Raw genomic sequence first — 27,959 nt, forward strand, 5'->3', positions numbered from 1 at the left:
CTAAAAGTAATACTGTGTCTTTACCATGTTAATACTCTTGGACATAACCACTAGATACAAATACAGCAAAAGAAAAAAGGGGACATGTTTTATTCAAGGTGTTATTCATTTTTCAGTTTACAAAGAAAACATTTCTAGTATAAATGAAATAGCATAAATTAAATCAAATTACATTTTGTACAGTTTGCTCCAACAAAAGGTTAGCACCACCCATGCCACCCCAGAACAGGAAGGAAATGCAGGTCTAAGAGGATGTGAGAAATTCAGGGATATAGTATAAATGATTAACTCAATAAATGTAAATGCCTGACAGTATTTTCAATATTAGAGGGTGGGTGAAAATAAACACAGAGCGGTATGAGTAGAATGCATTTATATAATCCAAAGACATTTTCCTCAACCATTAACATATACACTCCCCCCATGATCCCTGTGCTGTACTGCTGCAAGTGGCAAGTCCAAAACCACACAGAAATCCAAAAATTAGAAATATCTGTCTACTTTATTAGGGTTGGTTTGAATTGTTAAAAAAAAAGAGACAAACATATCAAAAGTAAAATAAACAAGCTCTTGTACAAACTGGCAACTGCAGTTTACAGTAAAAGTAAGGATAGCTAACTGGACTTGTGTTGCAGAGGAAATCTCACATAAAGAAAAATTCCCTTCATAAAGGACATGTATTGTGCCCAATGGTGGGGAAAAAAAGCTTGATATCCATGGACCTAAATGGGTGAAGACTAGGATGAAACACTGTTCCTAATTTTGACAAGTGAATCAAAAATAGAAAATTATGATAAATGGTTAAACAACTTAGCTGAAAATTTGTGTATGCATGTAAAATATTTTGACCAAAATTAAAGAAAAGAAAAAGAAAACTGGAGCATTTAGATCTATGAGTCTATAACCAAACTAAGGTTTTAAAAATGAGAAATGCCCTTGCAAAGTAACCAAAGTAAAACTGATATTTCTGCATACTATTAAATCATTTTCCATCCTTGTACCTTATTGGCTAATATGGTCCACATTAATGGCTTCTTTAAAATGGTAACTTAAATGTTGAAGTAATGTATCGAATTAAGCAATTAATTTAATAGGGAGAAGTTAACTCCACTAAAATTATAATTAAAAGAAACTGCTGTTTTCAGGGCCGAAAAGGTGAACTGGGCAACACTGCTACCGACAATGTCCTCAAGGGTGGATGTAAAAACAGAAAATGTGTAAAACACAGGAAACTTATTTGTAATGGATAATGCAAGCTGTAAAAACAGATCAGTAATAAGGTATTAAGCTATGACTAACAATTATCCCAGGAAAGCAGAAATATACCTATAACATCATAAGTATTCTTCCCAGTCTGAGTGATATATGCTAATTCTGTGACCAACAACTGGATAAAAGACTTTTTTCTCTGTCCAATATTTCTGAAAAAGTCATACTTAAAAAAGAGAATTCCTGGATCTAATCAGTGCAGACATGTAGATTGGCATATACATTGAAAGTTCTACAAAAAGCCATTTCAAGGAATAGACAGAAACTATCTGTATAAATACTGTGTGCAATTAATCTAAGACAACCTTTAAACATGTGTAAAAGGTAATCTAGAATTTCTTATTTAACAGACTGCGCTTTACAACAGGACATCCCATTCTTCATTTGCACTGAGTCAAGCCAGCCAAACACATTTTTCCAGCCAGCAGGTAACACAGTCCAGTATTTTACATTTACCCATATAAACCTATGCATGCGTGCGCACACACACACACACACAATTCCACTTTTTAGTCCCTTTTAGATGTAGTTTATTAGCAAATTCATACTGCATTTTTATTGGAGCAAACATGTCCTTTAAATGTTTTCACCAGTATAGCCTTTGGAATGCTTCTTTTTTTTTTTTTTCTCAAACCAGAAAGCTTATTGAGTTTTAGGAGCTGGGTAACCCAATGTTAATTAGTACATAAGGCCTAATCATAAAATTTGTCACTATCTAAAAATAATTACATCAAGTGAGGTCTTTCAAGCTGCTTAATCAGCTTTAAATTCGAGTTGTACAATAACAATACACAATTTACAAGTGGCCTTTCCCAAATTACCACCTAAAAGGGAAATAAAGTGAAAAAGCACAACCCAGCACTTGTGAACATAAATATGTTTATCCACAGATGCTGGACAGGCATAGGAAAGTATAGGGTCAACATGTGCATGACATATGTAACTTCAACACCCATGAAGTCCTACTGATCTTGACTATATAAGAACGGCATAGATCACAATACCCATTTTTTCTGTCCACTATTTGCGCATTATGATATAAAAAAAAAAGGTAAACGCTGTATAAGCTTTGGCCAATGTCAACTCTGAACAACTGGCTGCAAGAAATCAGGAGCATTGAAAGCTGCCTCAATTCAGACTTTGAGGGGAAAACGAAACAGGAGAATTTGTGTAGCATGGCTGGATTCATGGACTGAAGGAACTCACTGCATAAGAAGATGGGGGAGAGAGGGAGAGACACAATGGAGCCCCATCCATTCCGAAGACCAGAACTGCTGTGTGATTCCAGTCGAGGTGCAGAAGGGTGCTTTTCAACTTCCTAGCCATCGTTGGACATAATCATCTTTTCAGTTTCTCTGCCAAACGTGAGCAGTTCATGATGGCCAATATATACGCATTAGTATACACCACACTCAAAGACACTGAAGGTTTTTTCTTCTTTCACAAATTCTTAGTATTTATGTGTGTTTTGTAATGCTTTGTGAGGTGGTCACTCCTCATGAAGCGCTTCTGACACTGTGTGCACTCAAAGCGCTTATCCCCTGCAGGCACAGAGAAAGACACATTATACTGTAAAACTGCAGCACAGTGAATGAAGGCAGTTACAAGCCATGGAAGATACTTTTATTGCTGTTAACACATTCACCTGTGTGGTGTGTTCAGTGATTATAGAGTGCATGTGTGTGTAAAGAGCATGCCTGGTCCCCATACCCACCTGTGTGCGTCCTGGCGTGCCGCTGGAGCTCATCGCTGCGTGTGAACCTCTTGCCGCAGAATACCCAGTTGCAGACGAAAGGCCGCTCACCAGTGTGCAGGCGCACATGCGCCCGCAGCAGCGAGGTCTTGCGGAAGGTCTTCTCACAGCCGGGTATGTGACAGATGTGCTTTCTCTTTCCCATCTCCCCAGGCCTGCCGGGGAAGCAAGATGTAGGCTCAGCATGGCACGCGGTGCCACGCCATGCCCGTGCAATTCCCCTTCATCAGAGCACGGCAGCGGCGATCACTTGCCTTTTCTCTGCATCCTTGCAGTTGGGGCAGGTGCATGCCATGCGACGCTTCTTCTCTCCGGGCTGTCCCTGAATCTCCAAAGCCAGGGCCTGCTCCACCTGCAGCTGGTGGCCAGGGGCCCCGCTCATGCTCCCCAGTTGCAGACCACTGCCCTGAACTGTCTGCACAGTGAGGTGCTGCTGACCTGGTGGGAACAAGTGCATTTTGTTTTCATGTGACTGAAGACACTTTCCAGTAATCCATCAGCAAGTCCTGTTTGTATGGATTGACTGTTTTCAAGCTGTTTTGACAGAATACTGAAACCCCCAATGAAGTACTTTGAGTGATTGGTCTCACAGCACATTAAATCCAGTCTCCCACCCACCTTTGACCCACATCAGTTTGCATACAGATCAAACAGGTCCACAGATGATGATGTCGTCACCACTCCACACATTGCACAGAACCACGTAAACCAAAGAGGGAGCTATAAGGACATAAGAAATTTACAAACGAGAGGAGGCCATTCGGCCCATCAAGCTCGTTTGGGGAGAACTCAACTAATAGCTCAGAGTTGTTAAAATCCTATTTAGCTCTGATTTAAAGGAACCCAGGGTTTTTGCTTGTGCTACAGTAAAAAGAAGACTATCCTATACTCTAACTACACACTGCGTAAAGCAGTGCTTTTCCAAAACCAGTTTAAAATGTTCTCCTGCTAATAGCCACCAATGACCATGAGTTCTTGTATTTTAACTAATATTGAAGTTACTATTTGGTTGAACAGTATCCAACCTTATATACCTGGATCACGTCCCCCCTTAGTCTCCTTTGCTCAGAGCTGAACAGACTCAGCTCAGCTAACCTCTCCTCATAAGACATTCCTATAAGACCAGGAATCATTCTTGTAGCCCTACGTTGAACCCTTTCCAAGGCAGCAATGTCCTTTTTAAGGTATGGTGACCAAACCTGCACACAATATTCTAGGTGGGGTCTTACCAAGGAATTATATAATCGTAGCATCACCTCCCTTGACTTAGACTCCACACACCTAGAGATGCAGCCCAACATCCTATTGGACTTTTTAATGGCTTCCCCACACTGGCGAGAGTGGGACATGGAAGCATCAACATACACACCAAGGTCTGTATATCCGTACTTTATATTTCTGCTCCCTGCATGGATTACCTTACATTTGTCTAAATAAAATTTAATCTGCCAGGTATCAGCCCAGTCATTAATTAAATCAAGATCCTGCTGTAGCCTCTGTGCTGCTAGTTTAGTATCTGCTACACCACCCACCTTGGTGTCGTCTGCAAATTTAACCAGCTTACTGTATAAATTGGTGCTGATATCGTTAATGCAAATTAGGAATAACAGTGGCCCTAAAACTGAACCCTGTGGTACCCCACTATGAACGCAGGCCCACTGTGACATTGAGCCCCTAATAACTACCCACTGCCTCCTGTCTGTTAACCAGTTTTCAATCCAAACTGCTACAGTTGTTACAATTCCTGCTGCTGTGAATTTAAGCAGGAGCCATTTGTGGGGGACAACATCAAAGGCCTTCTGAAAATCTAAGTAGATCACATCATATATAGGCCTGTTTGTGAATATGGGTGTTATATTAGCGTGCTTCCGATCAGAAGGTACCACACCAGCAAATAAGGATTTTTGAAATAGTAAACTAATAGGTCGACAAAAAATATCCCTCATCCCTTTTAAAACAATAGGTAAGATCCCATCAGGGGCCTGCCATTTCTTAGCTTAGCTAGGCTTTGTAGCACATCAGCTTTAGTTATACATATATTAGTCATAGATGACGCTGGATTAGTAATAAGAGTAGGTAAGGATGCTCTTCATAGACTACAGTTCAGCATTTAATACAATAATCCTGGACATACTGGTAAGCAAGCTGACAAACCGAGGCTTCCCCTCCTCTACCTGCATATGGATAAAAGAGTTTCTCAATAATAGAGACCAGACGGAGAAGGATCACACCTTCCAATTCAAATAAGCACTTTAAGACTGTTTAAATAATCCCTGGTCACTGCTGTACAATAATATGCATTCATACATACTGCTGCTGTTCTCGTGCACATTCTACTGTAAAACTGCAGCACAGTGAATGAAGGCAGTTAGTGGAACAGCATTCATTATTATTACTGGTTTCAATTTCATCTCATCTCTTATTATATTATATATTGCTGTTTTGACAAATTGGGCTACATATAGTATCCTTCATTGCAATAATGTGTGAGAGTGCCATTCAATCTGTTTTTCATATTTGTTTTCCATTGTGTGCTGGGATACTGTTTGTTTTCCATACTGTTTGTGTGTCACCTGTGTTTAAGAAAGTGACTCAGCTGGAGCAGTGCGCTTAATTTTGTTGGGATTCTTTTCAATGACAATAAAGGCTTTCTTATTCTTCTTTAGAGCTTCAACAATTGACTGCACATGAAAGACAGACAGACAGAGCAGCAACCAATCCAGTGGACGGCAGCTCTTTCCTAGCTGACCATCAGCTTATTAGAAGGGCAGTGGTAATGAAAACTGCGCCCTAAAAGTATACAAATGGATCACAATTCAAAGAAAGTTCTTAAAACAGATCCATATGGTGAAACAATACATTACCGTCCAAATAATAACTTTTAAACCGTGAAAGTGCAATTTAGGAATCAAAATAAAAACAAAACTACCCAAAAACACCAAACAAAAGTTAGAAGGCACAGTGAACTGAAATGGCTAATTTTAAAGTAATATGCCTTATGTCTGTCATACAGATCTATCTGACACCTGTCATGAGTCTATGTTATTACACTGTAATTCATTTTTTTAGACTGTTTGCTAGTGAGAGCTCCTTGTGTGGCCTATGAAGGGTGCCCCTTACCCAATGTACCCGACAGAGACTTACCCCCAGCATTGGTGATCGTGACAGGGACTCCTTGCACTTGTACACCATTGATGCTGATGGTCTGCACAGCTTGGGCTGCTGAAGAAAGTTGTGCTGCATTTAGTGCAATGAGGCCCCCAGCAGGAGCAATCTTAGGGAAGGTCCGCTCCTTTCGCCCCCCAGTCAGGGACCTCTTGCAGCCCATAGCTGAGGGTAAACTAACTGTACTGGAGCTTGGGGCAGGAGCTGTTGTGGATACGGTCGTCTCCTGCAGCTGTACGGTCTGCCACTCCCCTGAGGGAGTCTTAATTAGCACCTGAAAAACAAACATGACAGAAATTACTACTGATGCAAACTTTTGCGATTAGCTCCTCGACTAGGGGTGTAAACATCAGTGTTAATTTTGCTGAGGAAAACTATCACAAAAATTGTCAACAAAGATTTTTGACAGGAGAGTTAAAAATAGAAAGTAATTTATGATGCCAAAAACTAGGATGAAATGTACTGACAATCGTCAATTAATAAAAATGAGGAGACAAATTTGAAACTGATCCAATAAGTCGTATCTTTAGTTAGTGTTGATTGTAATTGAGCATGTTTGAATAATGTTGATCTGACCAGCTTCAAGTGCATAAACATCGCACTTCTGTATCTAAAGTCAGTCTGTAGACTCGTTATGTCTGTGCTAGACTCGGGCGACTTATCAAGGGGAACGAATAACCTCAGGACGATACAATAGCATAAAATATTAGATACTACCCAAGCCTGGCCTGTGCTACAGTCGGCTTTAGGTAGGAAAAAAACACACTGATATGTGGATAAATTTCACCTTTGCGAAAGGAAAACACTCAGTGCACGCCTTATGAAGCAGCAAAAATGGGGATAAACATCCTAAACTGATTAAATGAATAGAAACAAATAGTTGATCTTTCTTTTACTATGTTTTAAAAGTTCACTGTCATGAACTGAAATAGGTATAGAAATAAACACTTGAGGTTCGAGGTTTTGACAAGGGACACTCAAATTTTCTTTATTCACTGCACTGGTGCTTTTTCTTATAATATGAATGAAAATGCGTCAAATGCAAGTATTTTTTCCAGACTAAATTCAGATTGTATGTTTATTTAATTATAAAAAAATCATATAAAGCCATTTTTTAATTAGTGCAATCTTTTGTGTTGCCACCATAACAGTTTTACAGATGTTTCCTTCAAAAATCTAGAATAGAGGCAAACCAGTGTTTGTGTATGTGTGCACATGGAAAATCAAGTGAAATTTTCTAAGAAATATCAGAATGATGAATTAGACCAGGGGTGCCCAAACAGTCGATCGACTGGTCGATCGTGGAGTAATTCTCAATCGATTGCGAAGTGCGTTGCAAGCGTCCAAAATAAGACTGAAAACAGACTCACACAGTTCATATTTATTCCTTTTTAGGCATGAAAAATTATTTTATTTTTTTTAAAAAAGGCTGTTTACAAAATATTTTTTTGCTCCAGTTCAAAATGTAAAACTTAAAATCTCAAATTATGCCTATTGCACACTCTTGCGTTAACAGGTATAATAAATGGTTTTGTGCCACAGTGCATTGTCACATTTCTCTTCTCTACTCTTGCACTGTACTTATGAATTTGCCACCAGTTTTAGACTAGAGCCTTTCAAACTCATTTCCACTTTTCAATGTTGAAACAGCAGCATCATCCCTGTGAAAGCATAGAAATACCTGAGTAGATTCTGCTGGTGCCACCTGCACACTGGGGCCCGGCTGTCTCTGGGGGACGGGTGGCAGTGTGGCCGAAGCAGCCTGAACCACTTTAAGGGCCTGCGGGGGAATCTGGACAACCTGCTGATCAGGCTTCTGCTGGACCACCTGGACCTGTTGTACAACCGTTGGCTGACCAGAACCTGGACTTTGGACAATCAGGAGATTGTTCCCTGCCTACAATTGGATAGAGAAACAAGCAATAATGAGCAGGGTAAAGGGAAAATTGACTGGTTTTTATCACAGTGGCCTGGATTGAAATGCACATATAGAACATATTTTATCTGTGTCATTACATCATTTTGAGGCCAAGCATCTGGATTGCATAGGTTAATTTTCTGGGTAGTTTTTTTTTTACTTTTTGAAAACCAAATATACAGCTCAAAAACAAACAAAAGTCCTAATGTGGTTCATATCCACAACTTACGGGCTTCCTAAAATGACTGGGAATAATGCCATTGTTTGCCTGATACTGATCCATACATTCACCTTAATTAAACCTTGTATGCATATCTCAGGCTGCTAGCGGCCCGTGATGTCATGTTTATAGGTCTCCTGTGGTCATATGATTCAATGTGGACACTGTTCCCAAGATATGCCACATACTTTTCATCCACAACAATCTACTATGAAACTTAATGCAAAATAGCTTACAATTATTATTATAATTATAGTTATTTTATTTGCCAAAAGACTACTGGGTCACTAGAGAGCCAAACATGGTAAAGTGTCTGTATTTTTACATGCTCTTTTTAAGCGCTTGAACAAAAACACGCTTTCCCCCCATTTTTTCATCTCTGAATCTCTTACTTAGAATATCACTGAAGTAAAGTAAAAACATTAGAAACTTGCACATTTGACCTCTTTCTTAACTCTTATTACCCCCACTCCCACTCTTTATCCTTAAACTGCGAGGTGTAAATGGGACATTATCTAGTGGTAATGTTCATAATGTTTGCCCAATTTAGCTTGTTGTGGATTAAGAATGACAATGGATTTTGATCACTGGACCTTTACAGAGGTAGTTGCTATTCTATATATGTATATAAACAGAAAGGCATATTTGCCTAGTAGTCATTATAAAAAATTATATTATTTGTATCTAATGTTAATACTACTTTCAAACATTTTTTTTCTTAGAATTAATGTTTTAAGATGCTGAATGTGAAAAGAGCAGGCTGGAGGGACAATGATTGAGAAGGAGACAAAATCAGTTTTAAAAGATGTAAGAAGTTCAATTTGTTTAGAAAATGTTATGTTATTCATGTTCAGGGAAGAGGTATTCAATAAAGGTTTGCACAGATACATATAATACATATATAAAGCCACAAATAACTGTAATACTGTTTACAGAACGTTGCATGCACACAAAGTTTCAATCTAAATATTGCCATCGATGTTCTCAAAAATTTTGAGGCTTTTCATCAACATGACCATGTCAACTATGACACTGCAGATTTGGCTGTTTTCTTCATGAATACACTATCAGTAAAACCTCGGATCGCGAGTAACTTGGTTTGGAGTGCTTTGCAAGATGAGCAAAAATTAATACATTTTAACTTGATAAACGAGCAAGGTCTTGCAATACGAGTATTATGTATATGCTTTATCTGCATAGCGTCCTGTAATCACAACTGAGCCGATGGTCTTTCTCTCTCGCTGCGGGATTGTGGGTAATCGTCTCCCATGCTCGGTGTCAATCGGCGTGCCTCACTCGTATAGTCAAAATTTAGTAGAGAAGTACCACCTGAATAAGGGCATAGCAGTGCGAGTGAGGAATCTGTTTAACGACAATACAATGTCCAAATTTCCGCGAAATCGAAAAGGAGGCAAAAGCGGCTGTCAATGGATAGGTTCCTTGTTAAAGTCGCACAAAAAGAAAAAGCTTCCAGTCAGCCAACAGATAGCAGCGATTCCGTTAGTTATAGTGAAAGTCGAGTAGAGATGCGCCCATCTGGTATTCGTATTGGTATCGGCGCCAATCCAGATCCATTTGACAGATCGTGTATCGGCGCCTAGCCATAAAACGTAGCACCATCTCCAAAAATGGTTGCAAAATGCAACTGAATGGCTGCAGTTTGGAACCCTGGTTAAGATAGGATCAGCAAGTTAGAAAGTGTTTGTATACACAGTGCCAGGACAGAAAAGGCAAAACGCGGTTATAAATGAGAATTCAATGGACTAAGCGCAATTGATCTGTTGTGACTTATCATCCAGCCCTAGTACACACAAAATCAGAGATGGCAGTCAACCTAATTGCGTGGCCTTGGACTGCAGGAGAAAACCAGAGGGAAGTTGAGCGACAGTAGGACAACAGGCAGACATACTGCAGAGGCTGAGAAGATTCAAACTAGGGCTGCCACTAGCGACTATTTTATCGATTGGTTAAAAATCGATTGTTTTTTTTTGCTTAATAAATTTGGTTAGTGGAGCACGCCACAAACACAAGCGATAAGGACTGAAGTCACGATGAAGGAACGGACAGGTCAGCAGCCACAACATCTTTTAAAAGAGGAGATACTGTGGTTAAACAAGGTAAAAAGATGTGTTGGTGGTGTGGTGGTACTCTTTGCAGATTAATGTCCAGCATGTTTTTTTCGTAAATACGGTTTTCATTTTTATCTCAGTTCGTGAATTATTTTCTTTTATTTGATGTCCGTTTTCATTTCAGTTTTAGTTTATGATAACGACACTGGTCCCAACAAGTCCAATGCTCACGACCGTACACACAGGCACCATCAATCAACGTAGAATAAGACAAAATTTTTGCCTAAACATGGTCACAAACACTTATTCAGTGGATATTGTAATGTAGCAGGCAGACAACTTTATATCTTTACTAATGAATGTATTTAGCAGCGACAGGGACAAAAGATATTTAAAAGCTCTCCATGCTAATGGCAATTTAATAACCATGAATAGACAACACGGTTGTTTTGCTTATTCTGGTTGTCTAGAATACCATCTTTTTGTTTTGTGATAATAAACTACTCCCACAGTTATGTAGTGATATTAAAAGGAAAACATTTGTTATAATGACGTTTTAGAAATCATAAAGCTAATTTTATTAAAATAAAAAAGACGAGGCATCCATTTAAAATATTGATGTTGATGCATTTTCAGCATCAATGTCAACAGCTACGCTGAGTAATCATGACAGCCCTAATTAAAATCTGCAGCTAGTTATTAATATATTATCAATGGGCGACAAGTACACAATAAGGTACTATATGCAGTTTGATACATTTCTCCAAGCTATAGATTTTCTATTGGAGTAGGGGGTTAGAGCACACTATGCAGGGCCTCTACACACACAGCACATTTTAATACTGCTAAACATATGACACTGTGCACCTTGGGAGTTCTCCTTGCAAGCAAGTTGGTTTCATAGCTGTTGTGCAAAAGAAAAATGGAATACAGAAAGATAATAAAGTGCAAGATATCATAACATTAAAATACACTGAAAGTAGCACAAAGGAAATGCAACAGGATGTGGTCAGAACTCAAATTCCATTTCTACCACACTGAATAAAGTATCACTATACAATACTACTCTGAACCATATAATTTAGTTTGGCTGCCAACTATACAAATATTAAACTAAATTTGATTATCTGGACAGCCCTGTCATTTGATCCAGCCATCTAAGCAATTGATGTCCTACACTCAGAAACTTGTACAACATTCTAATATGTTAATGTGTTTTTACCCAAATGCTGAGAGTCCTTGTTGAGATATGTAGATATGAACGTATACTTATTCATTTATTGCACATTCCACTTGTATGACAATTGTCAGAATCTTTCCCCACTAACTAGGGGGTTACTTGTATTCCTTTGTGAACTTGGTCACCAAAACCGTGGAGTGGTTGTGGAGGCTTTAGCATTGGCATTTGATCAATGTGGGCTAACTGATTTCAGCTGAAATTTAATTGGGACGGAAAAATAAGAGCATTCAAGATGCAACAGCTTCACTTCCTTTCATTCAACTGGAGAGGTTTCTGGGGCACTAACATAAAATGTAACTAATTCTAATAAGAATAAAAATCTCTCTCTTTATATTAACAGAGTCGCTGCTAATCTTCAAATACAGGTACTGTATTCAAATTACAAATTGCTTTGTGGACAAATGAACATGCATTTTTAGAAGAGCCAAGATGGTTCTTAAATTCTGATTGCCACTGACATGTTACTGACTGAGAACAAAGCCCTGGCTGTGAACACAAATACACCAATGATAAGGTCAAATTCAAAAGCACTACAGATTAAGAAAAAAAAAAGGCACTACAATCAGGTGTTTGAAATTGGACTCCGCAATGACAAGCTTGGGAGGTCACAGGTAATGACACCTCTGTGCTGCGTAAACAGCTCAGTTTAAAGATCTCTAATCCAAGCAGCAGCAGTGTTACTGAATGGTTCTGTTCCCTGTTGGAAAGGGGTTGATGTGTAAATAACAGCATCAAGTAGGGAATCTGAAAATCCCCCAACGTATGAAAAACTGAATGAAACCTTGGAATGAAATTAACGTGTCTGCTACATGAGATCCACATTTAAACTGAAGTACTATGTTTCTAAAAACCATCGAGAAACCACTATACACGCAAAAGATGCAGACAGAAGTTGCTGAGGTGAAGCTGCAAAAGCCTTTGCAAGCGCAACAGCATGCATAAAAAAAATAGAAAGCATGCAAATCTGACACAGTGCAGCATCCTCCCTTCAGAACTTTACACTTAACAAACAAGTCATTACAAATGACACATACTGACAAAATTAACAAGCTGGATGGTGTGATGCAAGATACCTGCACCTGGACTAACAATTTACACCCTCTGTGCACTAGTTATAAATGGAGCTCAAACTGAAGTAACTTTCTCTACATACATTAGACATCACTAGTAGAGTACCCACCCACCCAAAAATGATAAAAGAAACACTCCTGAAAACCACGAAAAAAACCAAATGATAGTAAAAGCTAGGCTACATTTTTCACAGTTCCACGCTTAAGGCTGGTTCATACTTCCCACAGACATGCCACCACGAGTGCAGCTGCAATAATTTTCATCACAGGGCCAAGCCTCAGACACTCATGCAGTGCCCCATTGTGTGGCATCTAAAATTGAAACAATGTGGATGGTCTGCTCAGTGACACAAATGCGCCTTGCTCGTTCATCGTCCATGGGAAAAGTAACAAAGGAGCCAAAGACCAAAGGCTGTGTGTATACCACCTTTTCCACCCTCTCTGAGCAGATTCAAAGCAAGGTTGGCTGGGGAAGTATCACGAAACCAGCTTAAACTCAAGATTAGAACATATATTTCAGCCTAAGAAGACTAGACAAATGCAATCATAAATGAACAATGTCATGACACTATCAGCAATCTATGTCAAATGAGGTTCTCTTAGAGAAACCATGAAAGTTCATGTGCATAAAACTGTGCAATGTGCAATGACCAGCCAATCGGATAATCATGATTGCAACATGGCTACACCTCTCAATGCAGCAGAGCATTAGGAGAGTCATTTAACAGATATTCAAACATTTGTTCAAATATGATGTAAAAAAATTTATACTCAAACTATAATTAGCCTATTTGAATTTTAACGTGTCACTGTAGCCTATAAGCGTATTAGACCATTTGTTGTTTGCCATCTATGGAACCTCTAATAGGTCGGTGGGGGGGGGAATATTCCCTCGCAATACCTATTCGTCCCACCACACTTGCCCACTTGCTATTTGCTGCAACGTGACTGCAAGGATAAACCAAAATAATGCAGACATGTTCTGTGAAGTGTTTTCTAAGCATTAAATTGTGGGGGACAATGTACTTTATGTGTAGTAAGAGGGGAAAAAAATGAGCAAGCTTTACAATTTTAATGATTATTAATTTTCAAGATTATGTACCTTCACTGCTTTTGCATGAGTGCTGCATCTGACACAGGGCTGCCATTAACAACTATTTGTCTATAGATTGGTCTAACGACTATTTGATGGATTGGTCAATGTATCTAAATGATTAATTTTCCTGCTGAAAATCAACTTGACTAATTTTATTTTGACAAGCAACAAACTGTACGCCATTGCAGGGCTTTAGATAACATATACATCTTGGCACTATATGTGTATAAACATTATTTTCGCCCACAATTCGATAAGTAGATCAGTAGTATGCCTAAAAATATTAATAATGGCATATTGTGATGGCCAAAACTTAGTAATCTGTATAAATTTGGCGTATCCTCATGCTTAATACATTCGGTTAGCGGAGCACGGCCACAAGCGACAAAAGCGACAAGGACTGAAGTCGCGCAAGATGAAGGAACAGACAGATCAGCAGTCACATCTTTTAAAAGAGGAGATACTGTGGTTAAACAAGGTAAAAAGATGTTGGTGGTACTTTTTGCAGGTTGGAGTCCAACACTTTTTGTAGGCCTAAATATGGTTTTCATTTTTATTTCAGTTGACGAATGCTTTTTAAAAAATTATTGTCCATTTTCGTTTCAGTTTTACTTCATGATAATGACACTGGTCCCAACAAGTCCAATGCACACAAACGCACACACTGGCACCATCAACCAATGTGCCCAGATTTTAGCCTAAACATTTTCACAAACACTTATTCAATGGAGATTCTAGGGTAGCAGGCAGACATCTTTATGGCTTTAGTGATGAGTGTGTTTAGCAGCTACAAGGACGAAAGTTATTAAAAAGCTCTCCGAACTAATGGTAATTTGATAAACATGAACAGACAACAGGGTGGGTTTGCTTATTCTGGCGGTCCAGCATAGCGCAAGTGTGTTCTCTTCAGACGCTTGTGCATAGCGCTGGTGTCTGCATGGTATGCCATCGCACTTTGCACAGTGTAATTTGAACTACTCCCATAATTGCATGGTGATATTAAAGGAAATCATAAAGGTAATGTTATTAACGTGTTTCTTTAAAATACTGATGTTGACGTCGATGCTGAAAATGTGTCAGACTACGCTGACTAATCGCGGTAGCCCTAGACACAATCATTTTCATCCTTGCTATTTAAATCAGATGGGTTTCTAAGAACTCCTTTTTTACTTTATAAATACCCCCAAAATGTGTTACAACAAAACCACAGATACAAAATGTATCTGGAAATCTTCCAATACCGTGCCGTTCTACTATATTATACAAAAATGTATTTCTTGTCATACTAACCTGATCTTTTATCTGTTCTGACCAGATCCAATTAAATATTGTCTCATTTGTCCATACGTCCATTATTACTACTTCATTATATATTTTCTTATTTGGTTTATCATTATTTGGGTTTGTAACTTTTTTCAAGACAGTGGTTGTATGTACTTAGAGGCAGAATATTTGCATAACCAAATGGACGAAAAAAGCGTTTGCAAGTCCCACCCCAAAGTATCAAAGTACCCCTTTAGGGAGTGGAAAGTTTGGTACTGGAAAGTCAGTGGAAAAGGGAAAGTACTGTACAGAAAAAAGTGTGTGGTACTTTTTTTTTTTTTTTACATATATTGAGCAACGTTGAAAGGAACCGTCACTAAAATTACTAAGCTTTCTAAATTTGTTTCCGAGCACTGACCAAAAATGTTTTAGTGCAACTTAATGATGGTTCGAAGTGAACCCAGCAGACTACTGCAGTCCTTGTAATTGTAAGTATTGCACGTACATGCAATGTCGATATTAACATCGCACTGTGCAAGCCGTGTTAAGAGAGGTACATTGACACAGTGGGTAGCAATGTTGCTGCACCCCGTCCCTTTGTGTGTGTAGAGTTTACATATTCACCCTAAGTGTGCATGGCCTTTCAGTGGTTTCTCCAATGTCTTTCCACTGTCCATAAACATAACACAATTGAAGTGCCTAAATTGACCGTATGTGTGAATGAGTGTGCACACTGCAATATTTCATTGGTTCCTCCCTCGTGCCACATTGTCAGATTACAGCTGGGCCTAATGGTCAAAAATGTTATCGCAATATAGGGCTGTCACTAACGACTATTTTTCTATGGATTAATCAATGGACTATTTTACCGATTGGTCGAGCGATCTAAATAATTCATTTTCCTCCAGAAAATCAAATAGTTTAATTTTTTTAGCAAACTGTTATTGTAGGGCTTTAAACAAATTAGTAGTATGCCTAAAATATTAATGACATGCAGATTGGGATGCCCAGAAGTCAGTAATCAGTAAAAATTTCACGTATCCTTATGGTTATTAAACTCTGTTAGTGAAGCATCCCATGCTACTGTTTTAGTAAATCAGGGAGCCGATGAGGACTGGCGGTGAACCTAGATTTAGCAACAACTTTTAAAGGAGGAGATATTGTGGATAAACAAGGTAAAAAAAAATTGGGGGTGAGGCACAACTTTTTGCCGATTAAAGTCCAACACTTTTTCAAAACATAGCTTCCTTTTTTCAGTCCAAGAATTTATTTTTCCCTTTTATTTTCATTGTTTTTCATTTCAGTTTTAGTTTACAGTACAATAACACTGATCCCAATTCTCAATAAGCCCAATGCGCACAAAGACAAACTGGCACCATCAATCCACGTACAATAAGCCCAGATTTTAGCCTAAACATTTTCTCAAACACTTATTCAATGGATATTCTAAGGTAGCAGGCAGACAACTTTATAGCTTTAAATATTGAGTGTATAACGAGTAATAATGATTATTGAGTAGCTACAAGGATATTAAAAAGCTCTCTGTGCTAACTGTAACTTAATAAACATGAACAGACAACACTTACGGTGGTTTTGCCTACTGTGGTGGTCCATCATCCAGAATAGCGCATGTGCGTTCTCTTCAGGCGCTCGTGCATAGCGCTAGTGCCCCTGTGGTATGCCATCGAACTTTGCACAGTACAAAACTACCTTTTTGTTTTGTGACAATTTGAACTATTCCCATAATTATAGTGATATTAAAGGAAAACATTTGCTATAATGAACTGAAGCGTTTTAGAAATCATAATTTCATTAAAATAATTTTTAAAAACAATGCGTCAATTTAAAATATTGATGTCAATGCATTTTCAGCATCGATGTTATCGACTGTCAACTAATCGCAGCAGCCAGTGTGTCAAATGACTAACTTGAAAAGAATTGCTTATCAATAAATTTATCATCAGATCAAATCAAAAAATTTGTTGTTAGATTAGTCGAATAGTCGTAAAAATAATTGGCAGATTAATCGTTTAAAGAATAGTTTGGGACAGCACTAATCACAATGAATGTCAAATTATTTCTTTCCAGTTAAAAGGCTGATTTTTACTCCCGAGTTAAAAGTTGAAGAAGCCAGATGGTGAATTGTAGTTCAATTATTCTTTGTTTGAATGTGACAAACACTTGCCAAACTGAAGTGATAGCCAAAATGGCAAAAAGTGCCACGTGAGGTCAAAAAAATATTGCAAATGGTTCATGTAGCATTGTTTCGGCCGTCACTACCAAACAGCATTTCACAAGTCTGAGATTGAAGTTGAACAGGTTATATTTAGTAAGCACCAAAAAATGCTGCTGCTGGAATACTTGTTTCTTAATTCCTGTTGGGATTTCTCATGGACTGAATTTTATTGTGGACTTTCCTTTTGGATCTTGCTGGATTACCTTTACTGAACGTGCTGCTTTGGACTTACCCTGTTGTTTTGATGGTTTTGTCTGTCATCCACCTGCCTGCCCTATTGCATTCTCTTATTCGTTCAATAAATCCCCCATTTTTGTTTTCGTGGATCCGTTTCCACTTGTGCTCCATTACCAGTTCTGACAAGTAGCCACAGAGAAAGCGACATCATTTGTGATGCAAAGTGTGATGCCAGCGACGTTTGGTTTAAAGTCATCTTGAACTTTTATGGAGCATTCATCATACTGGTATCAAGGAAATTTATATAGCAATAATTATTGTTATCGTTTTATCGCACAGCCTTATGTCAGATTAGTTGGTAGATTATTCGATAATTTATGTAATCTGTATTTAGTTACCAATGTCGGCAATATCTTTTGATAGTTGGACCAATATCGGGGTGGGGGGGGGGGACTTCACAGGACATCCCTATCATGCATTGTTACAAAATTAAGAAATATCTATTGCTTACATTTCATATTCCGTTACAAATGACTACAGTTCATTAGGGTTACTCCAGAGATTATGTTGTGGTTATTTTAGGTTCTCTTGCATATATGAATATTCAATAATGTTTTGAAGGTAAGTAAATAAATTGTTTATGCAAAAACTGAAAGTTACCAAAGAGGGTCACTGTAATCATAGTTAAGTTATAAACAAACTGCTTTGTCCTGTGACCAAAGCACATCTTATTACTTCAATGGATTGTAGTGGAAAAGAGGAAGAAAAATTAGGCAAGTTACCATGCAGCCTGATTGGGCTTGGCTGAAGCCAGGAATAGTACATTTAAAAAAAAAAAAAAGCTAATGTTAACATCACCTGATGTCTGCTGAACATTATCTAAACAAGAAACAGATGAACAAGTTATAAAATAGGGCAAACCAATGAACAAACCAGCTGGCTCCATATCAAATCATATCATATTGAGAATCATATCAAATGTGACAACGTGAAATTTTATGCCAAAGTTAATGTGAGGTTTGCAAAAAATATTACACACAATCCTTCAAGGTCTAATGTAAAAAATCTGCCTCATATGAGCTAAATTCAGCCCAAAGATGGCCACACACTTTGAACAATGTCCAGACAAAAAAAGCATCAGCACAAAATATATGATGCATACTTAAAACGGCACTGCATCGTTCGTTCTGTGTCACGCTGCAAACCTAGAGGGCACAGGATGTTTTTGATGCAACAGACCACTATACAGCACAAAAAATGTATTGACAAGTGCATGAGTAATTTTAATAAAGCAGATGACAGCTCTTAAAATGGAAGTTGCTCTCTTTATTAAAAGGCTATATTTTTGTAATACTAGCAGCTGAACAGACAGGGAAGCCAACAATTTACACGACTCACGATTATACACTAACAAAACAAGCATTCCACAGGACCACAGCAAATGACATGGTTACGAGATTCACCATTTACAACATAAATATTCCGAATTTATACAGATTACTTTTTGGTGTCACAATAAGCCTCATTAATATTTTAGGTGTACTACTAATCCGCTCACTAAGTCATGGGCATTAGCAAACGTCTGTATACTACTGAAAAGCTGGCATCCGAACAAATGTTTACACCCATTACATAAAGCCCTGGAATTATTGCATGTGCACTATATCACCATAATTATACTGCAGCAGCCCTACACAACACAACAGAAATAGCACAAATAGCTGTAAGGGGGGGGTGGTCTTTGTTATCATACAACACAGGTCATATGTCAACATTAGCTAACATCAAGCACTTGCATAACTTGCATAATAAAGTTGATGTACAAATAAAATCCTATCACAGGTGGCGTGTCAGCTTGCTGGATAACACTGTAGGCTCCTGGGCTCCTGCCCCCAGGACACACGTGTGTCATATGGGAAGCGTGTGTTTCCTCCCATAGCTCAAAACCAAACCATAAGATGAGGTGTCTCATAATTGCCTACAGCATGTCATTATGTCTGTTCTGAATAAACACAATGGAAATTGGATAGAAAACCCTTATCTACATGTTAATATATGAAAAGAGTTAGGCAGTTCACAGGTTGCTGCAATTATGTAAATTATGACAGACTTATTTCATTATTTTCCAATCAGTTCAATACCAGATCCGCTCTAAACATCCCCTGACAGTGACACTGCCATTTAAAATGAAAGCAACGTAAAGCTTAATTTTAAAAAAGATGGTATTTATCACCTATCAAGAACGTAGCCTGTAGGAAGCATTACAGATTCTCCCAAGAGCTCCACGGTGTAAAGCAGCCTACCTGGATTATGTTGTCAGCAGTGGTCTCTATTAGCAGCGTCTCCACCTGCTCAGAAACCGCTACAGCAGGGGGTGGGGAAGATGGCTGTGGAAGCGGCTGGCTGCTGGCAACCAGCTTCTTGCGGCCTCTTCGGCTTGCTTTGGCAGGAGGTGGCGCTGGGGCAGATGTACCTTCGGCCAGGATCTGGGCTCCCCCATCACTGGAGGAAACGTTGAGTGGGAGGGTGAGCCCTCCAGGAAGCCGCACCACGTTGGCACTGTTCTGCCTATGCTTTTGAGGAGACGGTTTGATGGCCAGTGCCTTCTGTGGTGTGGCAGGTGCTGTCTGAGCTGGACCAGTCATGGAAGATGTGATGATGGCCTGGTTGGTTCCTGGGATGATCTGGATCTGTCCACCTTGGGGTAACATCTGTATGGTTTGCGCACAGCTCCCCTGAATCTGTGGAACCACTTGATACTGAATGTTGGCACCAGCAGGTCGAGCTGGGTTCTGAATGGTTAGCAGGATTGGGCCACTGGGACTGGAAGAACCGATCCCCGCTGGTAGCTGTATCACATTGCTTTTAGCGGACAGAAATCCAACGTTTTTTGGAGGTGCTGGAGCAATGGGGGCAGGTTTGATAGGCAGGAGACGCCGTGTAGTTGGCTGAGAAGGAGGGGTGCTGGCGGGGGCCTGGGCAGCGGGGGGCCCTATCTTACTGCAGGTAGCCGCCAGGAGAGCCAAAGGAGACGGCTGAGAATCCTGGAAAGAACAGCCTCAGTCAGCTAAATGCATACAGGCAGGGAGACATTTGAATGAAACATTGTCCATGGAGTTTGTCCATGTTACTTCAGGAGGCTTGAACTATAAGAAATTGCCATTTAAAAGACTTAATACTTAGGGTTTACAATATTACCAGGAAAATGGCCTGCATGTCCTTTACGATAAACTACGCAGATTACAGAAACAAATTAACAGGGATAAATAAGATACTTATGTAAACTTTGAATCCAGAGCAAAGCCTCTAAAAACACTTCTCCCAATACAGTTAAAAGCAAAATCCACAAACTAATTCAAGTGCTTGATGCCAAACATAGGAATGCGTAGTTTAAATATTTTTAAGAACACACAAACTATGTCCAAATGCACTGCAAGGTTGACTGACTCAGCAGAATAAGATATATGCAAGGCAGTCCGAGGAAAAAGCCCAGCAATAAACCATAATGCTGGAGTTTGCTAGCGTGACGACTTATAACAAAAGTTTATTTCTGTATGATTTATTAAATTTAGATTTCAATTTGCTGTCCATCCAATTTCTGATCATTTTTTATGTTCTGAACCTGTTTAAGGGAAATTAAGTAAAAATGGAGCCTTTAAATAAAAATGACTTGAATTATAATTATCATCAGTATTGCGCAATATGAAAAAAAGGACAGATATTTTGCCTTATCACCCAGCCTTAATTTCTGGTCATTTTATATGGGGGAAAAAAACAACAAAAAACAGAATGCTGATATGTCATCTTAAAATTGTGATAAGCCAAGTAACTGCCAAGGACAAAAGACACACTGGTTTCAAAACATCTTTTTAGTTGACTAAGACTCCAAGGTCTCACCATAAACCAAAGTACCACACACTTAAGAGACTCGCCAACAGGAGCTACCGGCTTTCATAGGCACAAGTCAGTTTAGATGGAGAGTTTTTCCTCACCACAGCTGCATAAGGGGCAGACTCACCTGTGCAGAGATAGCGGACGGCTGCAGGTACTCGCTGGGACTGACAGTAATAGTAGCGGCCATACTGTCCTGTGGATCTGAGGGCAGAGAAAGAGCACATTAAGGCTTTTTAAGTCATCTTCTAACAAACCTTGCTGTGGAGGTAACTAACACAGAGTTATAACAACAGAGGAAGAACGCACCCAACACACACACACCAAACAGAACAGGAAAGTTTCTGGGAAATGATCGAACTATGGTTTCTCGGATTTTACACAAAGTACCAGCATCATCACAACCACAAGCGACAGTTTTAAAATAAAGATTACCAAAAAATTCACACACTCAAAGATTACTAAAACATTATACATATACAAGGCAGGTCAAAAGTAGGTATACGGTTTTTATTTTACAAAGACATTTTTAAAAGTACGTATACAGTTTTGTCACCCTTTCCACACCGTCGGATTGGGTGATGTGGCAGCATTGATGGACCAACACGTTCACTCAACCGGACATCCATGGACTTTTTTTTTTGGGTGTAGTACAGGAGAAGGTTCTTGAGAGGAAGGCCCACACAGTGGAGAAACTGAAGGAGTTACTCTCAAGCACTTGCGAACATTCATAATAACCAGGATGTGTGCGCTAAGGTGTGTCACAGCATCAAGGACAAGCTGCAGGAATGTATCAAGGTTGACGGAAGACATTTGGAACACCTAAGAGACTAAACATGACCCAATAAGTACTGAAAAATAAAAGCTCTACACCTACTTTTGGGCACACTATATACATGCATACACCATATTAAACCAGACTCTGTTACACCTATCTATCTTCACACCTACACAACTTTTTTCCTTTTTATATTTCATTTCATATTTGCAGAACTTCAAGAAACAAAAGGATTTTCAAAAAACAAAGTCTTAAAAAAAAAAAAAAACACACAAAGGTCTTCGGTTCTAAAAACCCAAGAAGTATTTCCACATACTAAAGATGAAGTATGGGGCTGAGTATTTCCAAGCCATATACCGTATACTGGGGTGTAGTGAGCAAGGCATCGGCTAATATATAAGCACTAAGATCTAAACTGCTTCAGTAAAAACATTTTGTGCAAATGTATAACTGTATACATAGCATTAATGTTAAAGCCATAATGCATTATTAAACAAAATGTGGTATTTTGATGGGAATGGGAACAACGATTTTTAAGAGAAACCTATAATATTCGTTCCTGACTGTAAAGAATGCACGAGCTTTGGTTGTGATGTTGCACAGAATACACAGCTAAAATCAAAAATTTAGCCTCATAGAAGTTATTGCAAAGATAAGTCGAGGAAACATAGTTACTTGGTTCATTTAAAAAAATTGCCAGAGAAACATAAAATAGGATAAAAAATACTGAAAATTACAATATTTATTTATTGAAGGCTAATACCTAAAGGAGGAACTTTCCAGTTAAGTGAACTTTCGAAATAGAGGAGCAAAGCAACAAAATTCAAATACTTCATTATAGTACTTTATACAAAATACAAAGTATTTTAAATTGCTGAAACTTTAATTTTTACTTCACATTATGGAGCCAAATAATGACTTTTTACTCCAATATATTCTGTACAAATCATCACTCACCCAATTAAAAAATATATATTGCATGCAGCGCACCTGAGTACGGCTGCACAATTCTGCGAAAAATAAATTTTTTCACTGATTCAAAATTTTCCTTCATGATTCTTGAGCAATATATTATTACTATTCTGCATGTCATACTGTCTTTATGAAGATGACACAAATAATATGTAGAGATTCGCAATATATATCAGTTAAGAAAAATTTTCATCCGATATTTAACTTTGAATATGGGTACAGTTTATCAGCCACTAGAGCTACTACTGAAACAATGGCAATGATTGAATTGAGCCATTTTCCATAGTGGAGGACTAGGATTTTTGGTGACTCATCCACCACTTCAAAGTACCAGCACAGAAAATTTTGATAATTCATTATTAAATCTGGCCACAGATTTATTCCACAGAATAAAGTCATTTTACTAACCTGTGCTGGCACGTTTCACCACTTTTTCCAGAATAAAAAGAAAATATATGCTTATCCTCTTGTGGCTTTCTTTATTGTCATGCACTGAATCTGCAATGCTATATTCAAATGTCTTAATAGAATTTAAAAAGGATTGAAAAGGATTTCTTTTTGTCAATATATTTGAATATATGGGACTTTTTGACTTAAGTACTTTTAAAAACCAGGTACCTTTTACTTGAATAATATTTTACAGGATGGACTTGTACTTTAACTTGAGTAAGTAAAAGTCATTGAGTAATTTAGTACATTTTCCACCACAGAATATAGGTTTTAGATTTACGTGATTGTATATGCCAGGGCTGTTTTGGTCAGAAATTAATAATCTGTACATCACAAGTTTAAATTGATGTTAGAGGTTGTACTGTGGCAAGCTGTCAATAATCTTGTTTATCTTTCCCATTTCTTTGCAGTCAGCTTGGCTCATTAGTTATTTGTTCATTGCTTTATTGCTAAGTTGAACAATTTTTCAGAGGCAGTTTAGTTAATGAATTATTACTATTAATTTCTGACACTGAATTTCATTTAATACCTTGCCGACTTTGTTGTTTTTTTGGCCTGTCAGTAATTAAGCCTGCTGAGTTTCAGTGCAAGATCATTAGTAATTATCAACAAATAACGTGACTGAATATGCGATTAAGAATATTAATTGAATATTAAGTAAATCTTAGTAGTGGTCACTTAAAACAAATAAATGTAAAGAATTGGGGCACAGGTTCAAATGTGAGATGTGACATCAATACAAAAAAAAAGTACAATTCATTTTGGATAACTGCACATTGAATGGTGGCACACACTTTTACTGCAGTGTGAAGCTGGTCCCATTTCGAATCAATGTTTTCTATGCCAATACGTTCTAGTTAATCACACTTATCTACATGATCTAGATAAACGCAACATGTCATAGGGTCGGGATCTCAAAATTACAATTGAAAAAACATTCCATATAACCGGACTGGCTTTTGTTTTGATTAAATGTATTTTGATTTGCGGGCTGACCTCAAAAGCTGCTGTATTCTGATTTGCATGCCTACCTCATAAAAAAATGACAAAATGGCTAACAAAAATAGCCAACCAGCTAAATAGTAGGGCTGTAAAGGTATACGCATTGGTCGTATACCACTCCATCCTATATTTTTCAGTTTGGTATGTACAATGAAATTAATGAAAATACTGCTTGACACAGGCAAAACCTAAATTCACAAGCAACATGGAAAACATTATGCTAACTATAGCTGTGACTTGGTTAAAGTTTAATGCTGGTTAGGGCCAATTCATACTTCATTTTCCTGTGTGCTTTCGGTTGTGCAGAGGACGAGGTGACGCAAATTTTGTCATCAGGGGTTTGAGCTGGATTGCTTTGGGGGGTGGGCATGTAGCCCCAATTTTTTTTCCTGGCAGTGATCAAGCATTTCCGTACGTGTTGACTGCACATAAGCAAGGAAACTGACTAGGTTTTGGCTATAGGTGGCAGCAGTGACATTCACAAAGCAAAGGTAAACCAAGAAGGCAAAGAATAATTGTTAGAGTTGAATACGTAGTTTTCACTGTCCATAAAATTTGTGCCGTACAGACATCATACCATGGTTAATGTTATTTTAAAAAAGCAACACATACAGAATTTTGAAAGTGTGGGGATAAAATTTCCTGGGGGGGGGGGGGGGGGGGTCCCGGCCCTGATTTGAGAATGCCACAGTATGCCATATGCGACCCAAGCGCAGACTAACAAATCTCAAACTGTTCATAAAAAGTTTATACATTTCATTACATTGTGTACATTTGTGTTTGTTGCAGTAATCTGCCCTCTCCTGGTCTGGTGGAATATCACAGCTGTATGCACCACCCAGGATCATCAACATCCACCAACAAACGTACTATGAACACAAGCTTTTGTACACAACCATCCACAGTCAAAAAACATAACAGCAAAAAAGTGCAGTATGATCTAGCCTTTACAGCCAGTCATAATCAGTAGTTTGGACAGTCTGTTGGTTTTGTTATACCAAACTCAGACATTTGCTGGAAACATATCCGACATGCTAACTTATTTGAGACATCATCCAGGTGTATGTAAAACCAGAGCAAGGGACAAACAGCCTATGCAAGTTTGGTTTCTAGTGGCATTTAAGGTGCTTCTGCTCAGAAATTCATACCGGGCACAAAAAACAACTATGGCTATTAAGGTGCTTTTCGCTACAGATATGCAACTATACTTGGTGGTAGAGAACACATGATTTAAAGGAATTTAAAGGATAAAGGATGTTTCATTTGGCTTACAGTTTTTACAACTGAGTTTTGGTTTGCAATTTTAATAAACTTCAGAATTGCTCTTCTACCCTGCAATACTGAAACTGCACCAAACCGTGAACACAAAACCAAGGTTTGTACTGAACCATGAATATTGTGCATCCTTACACCCCTACTAAATTATATTTGCCTTCAATTCAAAAGGCTTTGTGGAAGCCAATAATGTGACATCTGCCAATAATGTAACAAATGCCAATAATTTTCCATTCTTAATGCAGTATGCCAATAATGTAATAACCGGCCAATAATGTAATATTTTCTGAACCGATAATGTGATTTTTTTTACCGACTTGTAATAACTTATTAGCCATTTTTTACATTATCGACATTACAATAAAAACAGATAAATCTATTACGTTATAGGCGAGTAATTACATTACTGCTAGTTCTTACATTATTGGCTATTACAAGCTTGCTGTACATTTGCTTTTGTCTGAAATTTAATCGGCAGTTTATACTTAATACTTAAGTCATGCCAGTTAGCAAGACAACGAATCATCGTTATAGTTGCATTGGAAGGCTGAACGATTATTTTGCAGGATCTTTCTAATTTTGCCGAGCATCTGAAAATATTTTTTCCCCATTGAATACTGACTGTCTCACAGTACACCATGCAGTAATACAACTGTAATTTGAACACATGTACTACGGTTATGCTATACAATACATAATTTTGGCAAGTACAGTATATAAATTTCAAGCGCGCACACTCGAGTTACCTGCACAATGTCACGATGGTCCTAATACTGTAGATGTGGAATCGACTATATAAAATGTCTTTAATAAAAATACTCAACAGGGAAAATGGTGAACTTATTAAGTCTTTGGATGCATCAAATATTTAATGGACAAACTGCTCATGCTTATGACATTCTTACACCAAAACGCATTAGTAAAATTGTGCAGCTTTCCAGACGTGGGGATAATTTATTATTATGCTTTACTCCAAGTATGACTTTCAGTTTACTCTCTGTTCCTTTGATTAGTTTTTCCAAATATAGCAAAAGCATATAAACTTAAATATTACAACGAAAAAGAATGTAGCATGTAGTATTTATAACATGACCGCAGTACATTATCATGCGGCTATAGTATAGTACGCTAAAGCATAGTATAATATGAAAGAGCCTCATATCCTCATCACATGACATTCGCAGTAACTTAGACCGATCGTACCGAATTCTGCATTTGCTCCTCATAAACTGACCTCAACTTGTCAGCAAAACAACCAGCTTCTATCGTTAAACTGCAGTACTTGGCCCGGTAAATACAGTTCAGTCAGTTTCGGCCAACGTTTTTTCAATATTAAGTGTCTGCGGAGGCAAATAAGCGGACGTAAGTATAATATCAGGCAGTAAATGAATCTGAAGGAAACACGAAAAGCGAAAGCAAACGCCGAAGACGCCAGGCGGAGATACGCTGCTGCCGTCCGCACTTTGCATAGCGAACTAAACTTTCCCAGTTACGTGCAGCCCACTTATCTAAAGCACAACGCTGTAGAGCTTACCATCCTGGAGGGGCGACAGCAGTCTTACTTTATCCCAAAACTGCGCCTTATGTACAGAGAAACAGAGCAGAGTGGCCGGAGCGCGGCCTGGAACAGCGCCGCCATCGAGCCGCCGCTAGCTGGCTAGCTAAGTAGGAAACGACGCTGGGGGAGCCTCGGCGCCGGGGCAGCAGCTAGCTAGTCGGCACACTCTGGAAATTTCAAGGAAGAAGCCAAGCCACCAAGCCTCTGGCTAAAACGTGAAGGGCGAAGACGCAATAGGATTTTAATTCCAGAAGCGAGGCGGGCGCCGCTCCACACATACGGCTCCGTGTCGCTAACGAGCTACTTTAAACTCTCTGATAATGAACGAGAATCCATTCTGTGAGTAAACAGCAGTCTCGTTGAACAGGCACCCTTTCCAAACAGACAGTTTTAGACAGCCCACATTAAAGGTCTTACGCAGCGCAAGAAATAAACAGCTTTATCAAGTGGCGACAATGTATTATAAACGCTAAGGTTTTAATTCCTACCCACCGCTCATGACGACATTCACTCTCCATGCACCTCCAAGAGCAAGCCCATGAGAGACACCGCCCGCA

The 27,959-nt window shown here is 38.6% G+C and overlaps 1 protein-coding gene across 2 annotated transcripts; it reads right to left on the bottom strand.

Moving 5' to 3' along the window:
* Positions 1-67: 67 nt before the first annotated feature.
* sp2 (sp2 transcription factor) lies at positions 68-27,959 on the bottom strand. 2 transcript variants are annotated; one of them, XM_023825036.2, is made up of 8 exons: positions 27,895-27,959; positions 21,495-21,571; positions 19,780-20,520; positions 7,869-8,084; positions 6,167-6,461; positions 3,277-3,460; positions 2,984-3,177; positions 68-2,810 (listed from the first exon to the last, which is right to left on the bottom strand). In XM_023825036.2, the coding sequence occupies exons 1-8, from the start codon at positions 27,899-27,901 to the stop codon at positions 2,710-2,712; spliced, it is 1,815 nt and encodes a 604-aa protein (XP_023680804.1). In that variant the 5' UTR covers positions 27,902-27,959; the 3' UTR covers positions 68-2,709. The 2 variants fall into 2 exon arrangements, with proteins under 2 accessions (XP_023680804.1, XP_023680805.1); XM_023825037.2 differs by lacking the exon at positions 27,895-27,959 and adding an exon at positions 27,379-27,886.

Source organism: Paramormyrops kingsleyae, chromosome 20 (genome assembly GCF_048594095.1).
Source record: "Paramormyrops kingsleyae isolate MSU_618 chromosome 20, PKINGS_0.4, whole genome shotgun sequence".
NCBI classification, from domain to species: domain Eukaryota; kingdom Metazoa; phylum Chordata; class Actinopteri; order Osteoglossiformes; family Mormyridae; genus Paramormyrops; species Paramormyrops kingsleyae.